At 39.3% G+C, this 14,798-nt stretch overlaps 1 protein-coding gene across 1 annotated transcript; it reads right to left on the bottom strand.

Annotated features, from left to right (window-relative positions):
* Positions 1-1,793: 1,793 nt before the first annotated feature.
* LOC140921709 (uncharacterized) lies at positions 1,794-13,257 on the bottom strand. Its single transcript, XM_073371720.1, has 7 exons — positions 13,119-13,257; positions 8,980-9,240; positions 8,369-8,710; positions 5,135-5,419; positions 4,389-4,616; positions 3,781-4,065; positions 1,794-2,605 (listed from the first exon to the last, which is right to left on the bottom strand). Exons 1-7 carry the CDS (start codon positions 13,183-13,185, stop codon positions 2,082-2,084), a joined length of 1,992 nt encoding a protein of 663 aa, XP_073227821.1. The 5' UTR covers positions 13,186-13,257; the 3' UTR covers positions 1,794-2,081.
* Positions 13,258-14,798: the final 1,541 nt, after the last annotated feature.

Raw genomic sequence — 14,798 nt, 5'->3', positions numbered from 1 at the left:
ATCTTTTAGCTTTTCACGAGGCGTACGCCAGGGCTGTATTTTAAGCCCCTTACTTTTCAATTTATACGTTAATGACTTACTGTCCGCATTTCAAAATACTTTATCAGACCCTATCATCCTTCCAAATGGTACCGAATTAAATTCGCTTTTTTATGCTGATGATTTAAATGTTATATCACGATCTAAAATAGGATTACAGAACTGTCTCAACACACTATCCTCTTTTTGCAACTCTTGGATGTTAGATATAAATTCCAAAAAGACCCGCAATGTTATGATCTTTCAGAAACGAGCGAAAAAAAAAATCCAATCTAGAGTTCCATGTAGGTAGAGAAACCATCGATATTGTGCACCAACCCGTATCTCCTCACCCGGTAATTTTAATATCTCACTCGAATACTTGAAGGAGAAGGCTCTTCATGCTCTTTTTAGTTTAAGAAAACGCACAAACTTTAGCAAATTAAAACCTTCTCTTGCTTGCAAAATACTGGAAGCGATGATTTCCCCAATATTATCATATAATAGCGAAATTTGGGGTGTATATGTAAAACATGATTTTGAAGCTTGGGACAATACCCCAATTGAAAAAACCCACTTGAAATTTTGCAAGCGTTACCTAGAAATAAGCAATAAAGCTTCAAATGTTGCAAGTGGAAGTGAATTAGGACGGTGCCATTAATTATTAATATTTACAAAAACATCATTTATTGCATATTGTATCTTCTACGCAATACTATTGTTAAACAAGCCTTTCGTACCTCGCCAGAACTTCACTGTAATGGTAAAAATAGCTTTTACCATAATCTTATGAAAATATCCGAATATTATGACGACTGCCCAATTTTGATCCTAATAATTTAAGTGAAGCTAAGATCAAACACTATATAGCTCTAATAAATCAAAAATATATTTCATATTGGCAACATACAATCCATCATTCTAAGAACCTACAATTTTACAGCTTATTTAAACATGGTTATAAAATTTCAAGTTATCTAGACTTAATTAGAAATTCTGCCAATAGGAAAGACTGTATTGAAAATTCGTATAAGTAAGCAGAAACTCATGAATCACTGAAACTGGAAGATATAATTTGTAACTCTGGTATAATTGAAGACGAATTTCATTTTCTCTTCCATTGTCCAAAATATTCAATCCCAAGGGAGAAATTCTACAATCAAATCCAACAAAATTTTGTCGACTTTAATCAGCTATCTTACACAGAATTAATAATTAAATTGATGAATTCACAGAATTTTTCCGTAAATTCACATTTGTTGAAATTTGTCTCATTATGTAATGATTTACGTACTAATTTGTTATCAAATCATGCTGATGACACTTGATTGACTGTAGCCTAATCATTGCATTGCATTATATCATTGTTATAAATTGAAACTTTATGTTAAAGCTTTTGCAATACTGTAACTACATAATTATAGTCATTGAAATAAAGCTTATGTTGTTGTCGTTGATTTGTACAAAAAGAAAACGCGATTCCGGGGCGAAATTGCCAGTCCTGAATTTTGTTCACCCTGATTTGCCCGAACCGTGAACCAACCGGTTTACCCAAGTAAATGGTAAACAACTACTGAAAACGAACTATAATAAGGTTTAGCTGTGTGATAACAACAACAACATCAACAAGACTAATTCGTTTAGAAGACGACTTTCGCCAGGGTTTTCTTGTTGTAAATAGGGACCTTGTGATCGACAACGGGAAGGCCATTGAACGGTTCCCTGGTCTCCGGGTTTCCTGTCCAAACTATTTGGTGATTACTTCACTGACTTCAACTCGTTCAGTAAAGAAGCTAGAGCTGGTATGCAAGAAATGACCTCGTCTATGCTTAACTTCTCCGCAGAAGAACTAGAAATTTAGACATCACACTTCGTTGTTGCGCAGGGACAACAAGAAAATTTACAAAAAAGCTTGATGAACGTTCAGTACATGAATCTTTCATATTCGAGTTGCCATCGCCCTCGTAGTAAAGTAAGTTCCTTATTAATGACAATACCCCTCGCTCAAATAGACTATAATTAGTCCCCCATGTCCTCTAACAGACGAGAAGTATTTACCAGTTTCATTTACCAGCATTAGCGCCTGCAACGTCCAGGTTAGCATAGGGGCGTATTTTCTTGTCATTGGCGTCCTGTGTATACTTCAAAGGAGCGTACATACAGTTAGCAGCGCTGTCGTTTCGGTTGCTTGGTGAAATGTTCAAGTAGTCTGGTTTGTTTGCTTGTGTCTGTTGTGTCGCAACGGGACCAAGGCTCATGTAAGGACCTCTGGACTCTATCTGTGCTCGGGCAACTTCATATGGGAAAACGTCGTCGTGATCCTGCGATACATCGGAAGGGGAGGATTGCAAAAGACGCGGAGAGTCGTCCTCTCTGCTTGGACCCGCTAGCTCGATGGCCGTTGCCTCCGAGGAAGAGCTGTGAGTTGTCAGTTTTCCAGTGTTATTCGACCTGAAACATATGATTCTGCTTTTGAATGCAGCTCCAAGGAAACAGCAGACCGCGAGAAGAATGGACAAAACTGTAATCACTATGAAGTGTGCCAACGTGGAATTTTTACGACGGGGTGAAAAATCTGGTTCGTCTGCTGAGAAAAAAAAACGCACCGGATTGAAGTTGGTATAATCAAACAATCAATCAATCATTCAATCAGCCAAATATCTTGAAGCACGTAACCAACGCAAAGCCATTTCAGTTAAAGATAGGTCTACCTCGAATAAAAATTTCAGCATTATCACCGTTAAAGTGGCTACTCGTGTACGGAAGATCCCCCCGCGGGGGGGGGGGGGGGGATTTCCCCATATGAAAGGGGTGGGGATGCTCGTCGTCTAGCTTAGGGTTGTAAATTTCGGATTTTGGTCTCACTTAGGGTGTTCTGGGCAAAACGCCATAATATTTAGCACTGAAGGTCTCGTTTAGCGTTGCACGCCAACAAATATAAAAATATATAATATATTGTCAGTGTTTAAACATGGTCTCTTTTAGGGGTCGAAAAAAAAGCTTGAACCACGACCAGATCGGTCTCCTTTAGGGGTTTAATTCAAATTTTCCGACGAGCATCCCCACCCCAGTTTTCATATGCGGAGTCCGCCCCCGGGAAGATCCCCCAACGCTTACCCTAACCAATAAGAAGCAGCTGGGAGTTTTAAGCTCCTCGTTTAAGGCAAATGGCTGCTTCTTGTGGGCACTTGATACCCTCAAGTTTGGCGTTTGCCGTGTCAACCATAAAAGCCTGCTTCTAAAGGCCCCCGGGGGGGAGGGGACTCCGCATATGAAAACTGGGGTGGGGATGCTCGTCGGAAAATTTGAATTAAACCCCTAAAGGAGACCGATCTGGTCGTGGTTCAAGCTTTTTTTGTGGGGATGCTCGTCGGAAATTATGAATTAAACCCCTAAAGGAGACCGATCTGCACGGGGTCGAAGCTTCTTTGGACTCCTAAAAGAGACCATGTTAAAACACAGACAAAATATATTTTCGCGTGCAACCCTAAACGAGACCCTCACGGCTAAATATGATAGCGTTTTGCTCAGAACACCCTAAGTGAGACCAAAATCCGAAATTTATACCCCTAAGCGAGACGACGAGCATCCCCACTCCTTTCATATGGAGAGTATCCTCTCCCCCCCCCCCCCCCCCCTCCCGGGCTAAAGGCCTCTGGTATCTGGTCAGTGAATTGCTTTCAAACGGAAACGCCTTCGCCTTTATTTTCTCAGGTTCACTCACCTCATATTCGCAAACAAAATGTATCTATAAAAGCTAACCTGGGTTTAACATAGGAGAGACGACAAGAGATTTCCATGCAGTGCCAGCCCTATTTGATACATGACATTCGTACTCCCCCGTGACTGAATCGTCTTTCAATGAAATCTTCAGTGTCTCTTCTTGGCTGGTCAGCGGCGTTCCATCTTTTTTCCATACGTACTTTAGTGGGTGTCTGTTTGACGTCTCGCAAAGTAGGAGAACGTCTCCTTTTCCTTGCTTTTTGAGTTCTTTCTTTGGTGGCTGGTTTAGGACAAATCCGGTTATACCAGTGATTACTGGTGGTTCTAGACATTAGAAGGAATGCGAACAGAAAAAAAGCTGATCAAAATCTCAAGAATCGAGAGTTGTGCTAGATATACCGAGTAGAGCCCTCGCCTTTCCTTTCGATCGAACTTGTTAACTCGAAATTGTCTTTAACTTAAGTCCGGCCAAAGCAGATAAAGCCGGACATTACCTAACTTCTTCCGTCACAAACAGTCAGATAATTCGATAAAACCTGGTTTCAAATTAGGCACCAAATCCAACTTGGCGAGGTAGCACTACTATACTTAATTTTCTTTTTGAAAAATATCACAAATTGTGATTAGAAGAAAAAAAAAAAACCTACCAATGACGATGACTTTCCGAGAGGTCTTGGGTCCATTTTTCACGGCACATTGGTAAGTTCCTTCATCTTTTGCAGAAGCATTACGAATGGTTAAACTAGATTTATTCCCTAAACTCTCAGCACTTCCTTCCTTGTACCAATCAATATCTTGGTGGTTGTACTTCAGTGTTATTGAGCGGCCTGCTTTCACCTTGCCGTTTGGTGGAGAAGAGACAATGACCGGAGGACCTGAACGAAAAAAGCGTTGATCACTTTAACTTTCTTATACTTTTTGGCGGCGGCAGTTTTAGAATGGGGAAATTAATCAACATAGTGCGAGCGAATTACAAGTTGACTGGGGTAAAAATTGATCTCAGTAAGTGAACATTTTCTATTCTAATTATCATCATTTGAATCGCAACGTACTTCTACCATCTTTATGTTTATTACTCATCGTTACTACCGCCATAACCATCATCATCATCATTACCGTTTCTACCGCCATAATCAATATCATCATCATCATCTCGTCGTTTTCTTTAACGGTCACTTAAGATCACTTTTGAAAATGTATGTTGAATATAACATACGAAACGTCAAGCTAATAAAAATGTGAAAACTCACAATGTTTATCACCGCTGTTTGTGTTATATTTTTTATCAAACTACGATGGCCCAAGAACAAAAGTCTCTACCATCATCAGTTATCAAAATCATCATCATCATCATCATCATCATCATCATCATTATTACTGCCCTTGTACTTACTGTCCTTCGTCTTCAATGATGCAAAATGAGAACTCGACCCATTGCCCGCGCTGTTCTCAGCCTGAACACGTATTCGATAGCGCGTGTTTGATTGAAGATTGGGAAACACCAGAGACCGCTGTTTGGTGGATCTCCGTGAAATAACACTTCCATAAGATGTCGTTAGTTCCACGTTGTATACTAAAGGTTTTTCAGTGGAGCTTAATGTAGGCACAGACCACCCAACTTGAACTGAGGAGGAGGTAGTGTGTTCGATGATAACATCCTTTGGAACACTTGGTAATACTGTGCGAAGCAGAAAACAAAAACAGTGTTTACAACTCCGAGAAGACAAATTTTAGTTGAATTGAACACCAACAAGTGAATCGTCATTTTGGCTTCCAATCTAAGCAAATCCGTTTTAAAAAAATTTAGTGACAATAAAAATGATAATAATAATAATAATAATAATAATAATAATAATAATAATAATAATAACAATAATAATAATTATGGAAACTTTATTTGTGTTTTGAATGTACAATTGTAAATCTCGCTACGTAGAGCAAATTTACAAAATGTTACTTGAGATTGAATTATTCAAAAAGAAAAAAGAAAAAAAGGAAAGAAAAGGAAAGAAAATCAAAATTGCATTAAGTCTGGGCTATCCCAATTCCTATTTCTACAACAAAAGATGTAATATGCTGCTATACTGATGGCCACATTTATCATTTTTTTGATTACATAAAGTTGCTTTTTTTTATCAATGCCAATGTCATTCATCATGTCTAAGAACATGGCATGGAGCATTCGTCGGAGAAAACGCCAAGGGAGCTCATGGAGAGATTTACAAATTTCCCATTTCTGTAATTTCTACTAATTTCTTTGATCAAGTTCAGATATTTTTACTTTTTTACGCATTGCATTGTTATTAAGGTTAGACTCGAAACCAGCTGTTAATTCTAGAACATACAGGCACTTTGGACTGGATTAGGAAGACGATGATCTGGACGATGATTTTCACCAGTTATTATTGACTGATTCAGAAAACCATTAACATCGGCATAGAGTGAAGAGTGAACATTAATTACGGGTTGAAGTGACTTGGCAATGAAGTTAAGAATTGAGTCGTGTCTCCAGGTAGAGAGATCAAGGTACTGTTGACAACCAGCGACAACATGGAGTGATTCAGGATTAAGGCATGAAAAGGGGCTATCAGGACTTTGTGATAATCCCCATCTTGCCATATTCTTACGTTTAGGGGGGGAGTCGTTGATGTAGCGGATCGCAAAATTGTAAATGTTGCTGGGTAGATGAGACTGGGCCTCTGACCAAATCAAATTTACAGATGACAATGAATATTTGATAATATTTGAGAAGAAGAACCTTGAGATGTTAGGTGGTGTTGCAGTTTATCCTCTTGATTAGAACGGAAATCTTTAAGAACTTCCTCATAAATAATAATAATAATAATAATAATAATAATAATAATAAAGACGGAGGTAGGGGCCTGATTGACGTAGAAACAGCATTCAAAACAGCAACAATAGTGCTTGATCACTATCTGAAGCACAAAGAAGGGCAATATCCAAAGCAGGTGCTTGAACATGAAAGATCTAAAGATCAAAAATTCAATATCCAAGAATGTTACTAAATTCAAAAGGGAGGTAACAATGCCAGAGATTGAGAACAGAGAACATAAATCTGCCTCTGAAAATGCTAAAACCCTGAAACACGGGTTTAAGTCCAAGATGAAGTCAATGAAACAAGAAAAGTGGAAAAACAAAGCATTGCATGCATGGCCAGTACCGAAAGATCCTAGAGAAGCCTCTTGTAGACAAAATCACCACCAACAAATGGTTGTCAAGTAATTTGAAAGGAGAAACAGAGGGACTACTTGTAACAGCTCAAGAACAGGCAATAAACACCAGAAACTACCAGAAAGTAATATGTGGCCAGCAAGTGGAGAGCAAATGCAGAATGTGTTCGCAACATGAAGAGACAGTGGACCATATTGTATCTGGATGTGAAGTATTAGCCAAAATAGAGTACATCTCCAGGCACAATAATGCTGCAGCATATCTCCATTGGAGCATCTTTAAAGATCATGATATAGAGATTACAGACAAATGGTACGAACACGAGCCAGAGACTGTGATGCACAATAAAGATAGCAACATCACCATCAAAGATTCAGTGAATTCCACCTGCAAACTGATTGATATGACTGTTTCATCAGATAGAAACATCGCACTGAAGGAAACTGAAAAAAAAAGCAAGTACAAAGACCTAGAACTAGAAATACAGAGAATGTGGCATATGAAAATAGTAGTGATCCCTGTGGTTGTTGGTGCGCTTGGTACAGTGAAGAAGGGTATGGTAGAAAACATCAAGAAAGTATCAGAGAGAGCTACTATGACAGAGATTCAAAAGATCTGCATGCTGGGATCTGCGCGAATCCTCAGAAAGGTGCTCAGTGTATGAACAGAATGATTGACTTGAGTGACTGACGCTCTAGGTGCATGGTTTGCGCCCGGCTGATGCACAAAAAGAACACCAGCAAAGACTGTGATAAAAGAGATAATAATAATAATAATAATAATAATAATAATAATAATAATAATAATAATAATAATAAGCTTTAGACATGGGATAAATTATTATTATACTATCATGGGTGGCGATCGAAGTACTCTTTAATTTGGGGGCGAATTTCAGCATTAATTCATAATTTTACATGTGAAATTAGAAAATTGCAATGGCAACCTTCCGGACGTCCCAGTGCCAAAGTGTAGACGAACTTTTAAAATGTTATGAATGAAGTTGTCGGGGCATTAAAAGACGCTTTAATTAGAAAACGTAAACGCACGAAAGAGCACATCAAGAAGGATTCTAACAGGTATTTTGTCCAAAAATTCTGAAAATTCGGAACGTAGGCCGAATGCTCTGCTGAAACTTTTGAGGGAGTAACGTTCTAGATCGATACAATAAAACCAGGATAAACATGTCAAAAATCCACGATTTCGAAGTCAACGTAATTCATGACCCATGATATTAATGGGTAAAAAACCTCGGGAAATTATTAGGATTTGGACAAAATGCGCATGAAATTATTCCCTAATTTCACTCGACACCATTTCTGAATTCGGCTTCAGATGATACGAAAGCCGAATTCAATGACTGTTAATTGTTGAAAGCGTCTTTGCCACTGAAAAAAAATACGAGTTCAGTTTTATTTGCATTTATCAGCCTTACCTCGCTGACATATAAAAGGAAGTTTACTCGCACAGTTTGCAGTTGTCGTTGAGCCGAGCTTTTTATTGTCGAATAGGGGACAGCTTGATTTCTGGTAGCCCTCACGAGTGTCTCTTGGCGGTGCAATCCAAAATCTAGACTCTTTCTTGTTTCTGTGTTTGAGAAGGGTACTTAAGAAGCGTAAATCATCAGAGTTATCAGGCAACTGCGCCAGCTGTGCATGACAGCCGTTACAATACTTATTGGCTTCGGACCATATTTCGTTAAAATACTTTGGGGAGTACATGTAACAGGCATTCTTGTGCCGCCTCCATCCTTGGGCGCAAGATGGGTCACCAGGCACTGTTAGGAAAAACGTCTTGATTTAATATAATTATGCTATGTGCAATAATATGAGGATAAGAACCCTACCTAACTTTGCAAAATCACCTTTTTTCCGTCATGTAAAGGTGTGCTAGGAGATGGACAGGGCACACTTAGAACAGGGTACATGAAAGAGCTACCTTGAGCTGGTCAACCTTTCCTAAATATTCTTGCAAAACTTGGCGAACTATTTTCATGACAAACAATAATAGTGAGCACAGGTTATCTTTAGAAGGTAACCTACCTACCTACTACGTTCACCATCATGCATTTTCTAATGTCATAGAATCCGTATTCGTCCCCAGAACAGACATAAATACCAGCGTCATCCTCGGTTGCCTTGGTGATGGTGTAAGAGGTCCCCTTAGAGATGTAATGGTCTTGGTCATTGGACCTATTTGTCTTGTACCAGTGAACAAAGCTCGAGGGGATATCCCTTGGTTGGCATGACAACGTCAACTTTTGATTGGCATAAACAGTAAACTCTTCCGAAAGCCATATTGAGGTCCCTAGAGAAATAAAATAAATGAAAAGCCTAGAGTGAGAAAACAGCTGACATTATTCTTTACAGTTAGTTTTGTTCCCAACATTATCGTTTTTCTTTCGCAAGGAATTATGGCTGGCTAACCTTCTAGGATAGGTGCAAATTTAAACTCCAAAGAGTGGTAAGTGAATAGCGAAATTCGCAGTGGATTTTCCCCAAAATGGTACAGTGGATTCCCGCTCTACGGAGACACCCGCTTAATGCACGACACCCGACTCGGGTAGGGCTTTCCACAAGCCGGCTCGGCAACTTTTTGGCAACTTCTCGTATTTGGAGCAACCTTTTCGCATTCTGAGCAATTTCTTTAGTTATCTTCTAATTCTGAGACAACGGGGTAGCTTTTCGCAATGTTTTAGTAGACAATTTATAAATTTCCTGTAAAAAAGGTGCCAAATCCTTTCCCCTGGAGCAGATCGTGGGCGCAAGATAACAGTAGCCGGGCTGCTAGGTTAGCGGTTTTTACGGAAATTCCAACTGGTGGACGAAGATTCACACGTGCACTCGACTGACTTTTAGTGTCTCGGCTGAAGAAGGTCATTCAACAATTGTATTGGCTCATTACATTTTTGGGTTATAATTGAGGACAAAGTTATTCAGCAACGCTGGTTACGCCTCCAAATTGCAAAAAAATGCTTAGAAATCTTACTTTTGCTGTACAATTTGCATATTTTAGCATCAGATCAAAGAAAGAGTTTGTCACGTTTCGAGCAACTTTCGTTACAAAAAAGCAACTTTTGAGCACCTTTTTTGAGAAATTACAAAAAAATTTTTGGAAAATCTCCAGCAACTTTTGAAAAGTCCTACACCCGACCTTATATAACGGACAGTTTTGTTTGTCCTTCCAAAATGTTCATATATCTTCTCTAAAATTAATCCGGACACCGGTTAATACGGACATCGGACACTTATTTGTGTCTCGAAACACAAACTCTCATATAATTTTCGTCCTGGTTAGGGGTGTAAATTTCGGATTTTGGTCTCACTTCAGGACGTTGATGTCATAATACACATGGAGTATATCTTACCCCTGAAAACCTGACCATAAACAGCGAATGACCTTTCAAAGGCGTGCCTCTCCCGTCTCGCGCTTTCAGTCACGCGCGTTGTCATTTGCGTGTCTCGCGCGTTTCGCTCGAGGGACTAAGAAAAAAGATAAACTGAGTCGCAAACTAAAAGCGCCAGACGGAAAGTAAAGTAAAGGATTCCATTGTTGCATTTCAAGAGAAATATACTTAAAGGTTAGTTTTAGTCTGAGACTATGACAAATGATCTTGCGATTTCCTTAAGATGAAGCTGTGACAGTTACTGCTAAGAAATTAAACAACTTTTTCTCGTAAAAATATTTGATTTAGTCTGCATGTAAACACTGATGTGTCCGTAATGTTTTGATTTGTTTTGTGTTGTTTGTTTTTATCTTATTTTTCTAAAATCCCGCTTTATATGGACACGAAGGTATCATTTTTAGCCATTTTCGTGCTATAGCTAATTGGCAGAAAACGGGGCCAAAAGGGAAGATTTGCTCTAATGCATTGTTTTGTTGTCTGTTTTATTTTTGCTGTTGCTACTGTTGCTGCTTCTGCTGTTATTTTATTGTTGTTGTTATTTAATTTTTTTTTTCTTTGCTACTCGCAGGCCGTGGGAAACGGTTTAAATTTTGCTGTTCTTCCCTGCAAACGTCGTCCTTTTTGGATGCGTTGACAGACTGTTACCAACACCTAAAAAATCGATTATATCAAAATTATAATAATTAGGCCGGTAAATCAATTTCCTTTTTCGGTATCAGATAATGTTTTGGGCAGGATTCCCGAATTGTTCATCGTCTTATCAAATCAACAACTTATAAGGAGAAAATTTTGTTTGACGTAATAAAACTCGGTAGGTTTTTCTTTCTTTCTCCTGAATAAAAGAAATTTCGTGTATTAGGGGTAGCCTGCGAATACAGCCGTCCATCCTCGCTCCTCGCTGCTAAGGAAATTTTCCAGGAGAGTCCCTGCTTAGCGGAGAGATGGGAGGAGAGACGACTGTATTCCGGGGGGGGGTGCTTCTCTTTCAGAGGCTAATGGGGATGTGCCGCTGGAAGGGGTCGCATTTTCACGACTGGATTTACTATAATGGGGTCGCATTTTCAATAGAGTTACTAGAATTGGGTCACACAGATTTTTTGGGTAAGACAGTTCTTCATATTTACGCTTAGCAAACGTACCAGAATGTTTGTAGTGCAGATGAAAAGGAAAGTGTTCTTCATTCAAACTAAAAAAATGGGTCAATTCATAAAAATAGAAAGTGACTAAGTTGGGATCGCAAAAATTACATATTTGTCCAAAAGTGACTAAGATGGGTCTATAATTACCCACAGAATAGACTATAATGGGGTAGGGGCCCTGACAGGCCAGCGGCACATGCCAGGCAAAAATTAACCCTAGTACCCCCTCCCCCCCCCCCCGGGCTGTATTCGCAGGCTAGCTAGGCGGGATAGGCGAGACACGATAAAAAATTAAACGTGTGCGAGTACACTTGTTATAATAGTATAGGAGCAATGCATTTAGAGAATTTCTGAATTTCAAGGTCTTCGCTTTTAAGATCAAAAAAGGTATGGGGACGGGTTTCGACGCATCCATATTCAATTAATTCCAATTTTTAAATTATCCATGCTTTTTTAAAACGACTATTCCCATCCCTGTTGAGGATTTTCTAAATTCCACTTCTCTTGAGTGACGTCGTGTCCCTTAGCTTAATTTGAACACCGACCGCCTCTAACCATTTTTATTCCAAGCCATCTCCTTGTATCCAAAGAGGTTAACTCAGTCAGTTAACTGTGAAGTATAGGTAATGTAACGTTATCTCACAGCTGTACGAATGCTCCTCTACGCTAAATCCTGAAGTATTTCCACAGGGAGCCCACACAATCTGTTTGTGTAGCCGATTGTTATTTTATAGTAAATGTACTGGATTTACCGTTTGCTTCACCTATAGCGATATATCGCTAACTATGTATATAAATCACAGATAAATAAACGTTGAATTACCTTACCTGTGGTATAAAGTCGTCGTTTTACCTCAAAAGCGGTTTTTTGAGCGATTTTGAAGGAGTTTGAATTCGCCGTTGACTGTTCCTTATAATAGAAGGACAAGGGTGGAATCCATGTTTTGAAAGGGCTCCAGTGCCGGAGCAATTTTTTTCCCCAAAATCGCATTGCTCCGCTTTCAAACTCCGTAGTAAAAAGGAAGAAAGATTCAAGTTTCTCCTCGTACCTTCCCATCGAAAATCCATCCAAACAGCCCGGAGCTAGCCGTCGAAGAAAATTAAGATCCCACAGTATTCGAGCGGCAGGAATGCGTGGCAAGATTCATACGTGCCAGCCAGAAACCGTCCCGCTGATTGCCTCTTTTTGATTGGATGTCGTTAAACAACAAACGATTACCAAGTCTTCTTCATCAGTTATTATTTAACCATTTGGTTAACGACATCCAATAAAAAAAAGGCAATCAGCGGGACGGTTTCTGGCTGGCACGTATGAATCTTGCTACGCATTCCTTACAACAGGTAAGGTAATTCAACGTTTATTTATCATTGATTTATATACATAGTTAGCGATATATCGCTATAGGTGGAGCAAACGGTAAATCCGGTACATTTACTGTAAAATAACAATCGGCTACACAAACAGATTGTGTGGGCTCCCTGTGGTATTTCGTGTACGGTATGTATGAAGATATGTTGAGCTAAATACAATTCCCTTTATGAACCAAAGCAAACTGATTGTCATGGTCTTGAGTGAGTCTGAACTGTGAGTTGCGGTGTGGCTGACTAACAAAAAAAAAACTACAAGTCGAATGTTTTACCTTCCAACACGTTGAAACAACCTGCAAGTGTCAGGCCGACTACCTCCAACAATACCAAAGCGATCATTTTGTGAACAAGGAGCAATTCACAGATAGGGGAAAAAGTTTGCTGTTGTTGCTCCGCTCAGCAGCTTTCTTGTTTTCACAAGATATCGAAATGAATCGTTAGTCTTATACATATGGGTGCATCTGCCCAAATAAACTTATAACCGGAAGGAAGTGCTCCCACGGGTTCAGCAAGCTATTGGAAGTTGAAGGCTGCACGAATTCGCTTAGACCTGAGCCGCAAGCGGTAATATTTTTGCACGGCATCTGGCGGCACATCAAAGAATTTGGAATTGAAGTGCAAATTCCTAGAATATCTTCGCCAGTTAAGCTAGAGAAAAGGTGTTAAAAAACCTCAGGATCCTAAACAACACGTCAATCAAAATATCACTAGGACCTTTTGGCTAATGAAGAGCTATCACGCGGCTAAGCTTGAATTAGACATATATTGGAATAGGAACTCGTGTCAATAAAGTATCAGAAGTGAGTGGGAATCGCTCCTGGTTAAAAAAACTGGTTCACAGGGATATGCATCTCTTCCAGTTAGGAGAAAGGAATCAGAGCTGCTTTTCATGCAGGAACAGGTTTTCTTCGGGCTAACTACAAAACTTCAGCTTATTTTACTCCTTGACATTGTCAAAGCGCATTTTGTAAAGATAACTTTTTCCGCTTTATCAGCTTTTTTTATATTCTATTCCATTAATGTTCAACCTCCCTCAAAAGGCCAAATAATATAAATGCTGTTGTTAAAAAACGCGTTTTACCTGTTTTTGTGAATTCGCTACCCAAAGATCACTATGCTCAAAGGACCGGGCAAAATTTCCAGGAGAGAGGCATTAATTTTTTTCCCACGAGGTTACAAAGAGGAAAGGCAATGATTATTATTAACGTAACCTTCAGGTATGTTCTACCCACGAGGTTACGGACAGCAAATGCAGTGATTATTATTAATGTAACCATCAGGTATGTTCTACCCACGAATTGAAGTTACAGAGAGAAAGTGAAATGATTATTATTGACGTAACTTTCAGGTATGTTCTACCCACGAGGTTACAGAGAGCAAATGCAGTGATTATTATTAAATGTAACCGTCAGGTATATTCTACCCACGAGGTTACGGAAAGCCAAATGCAGTGATTATTATTAATGTAACCATCAGGTATGTTCTACCCACGAGGTTACAAAGAGAAAGTGCAATGATTATTATTAACGTGACCTTCAGGTATGTTCTACCCACGAGGTTACAGAGCAAATGCAGTGATTATTATTACCAGGGCCTAGCCGAAGGCTGGCACCGGTCAAAAAAAGGAACGCGTTTCTGTGTTTTCAAAGTTACATTGTTAGGGATATATCGCTGACTGAGATATATCGCTGGCTCGTTACTTTTGGGAGTGTTCGCTGAGATATATCGCTGGTTCAGAAATTTGAAGTAGGGAGCAACAACTGTAACCATGTAAATATTAATTCGATTAGTTTGCACACGGATGGATTTACCACTTATCAATAAATGAGATCCCTGTGTATTGCAAAATATTGTTACAGTATTCATCCTAGCGATGACAAAGCTTGGTCGACATAGAACTGTGTACACTACGACAAAGCAAAAATCTTAACTTATTAAACTTGCATGCGCCA

This window comes from Porites lutea, chromosome 12, assembly GCF_958299795.1.
Source record: "Porites lutea chromosome 12, jaPorLute2.1, whole genome shotgun sequence".
In the NCBI taxonomy this organism is placed as follows: domain Eukaryota; kingdom Metazoa; phylum Cnidaria; class Anthozoa; order Scleractinia; family Poritidae; genus Porites; species Porites lutea.
This window is presented reverse-complemented; position numbering and strand designations above follow the sequence as displayed.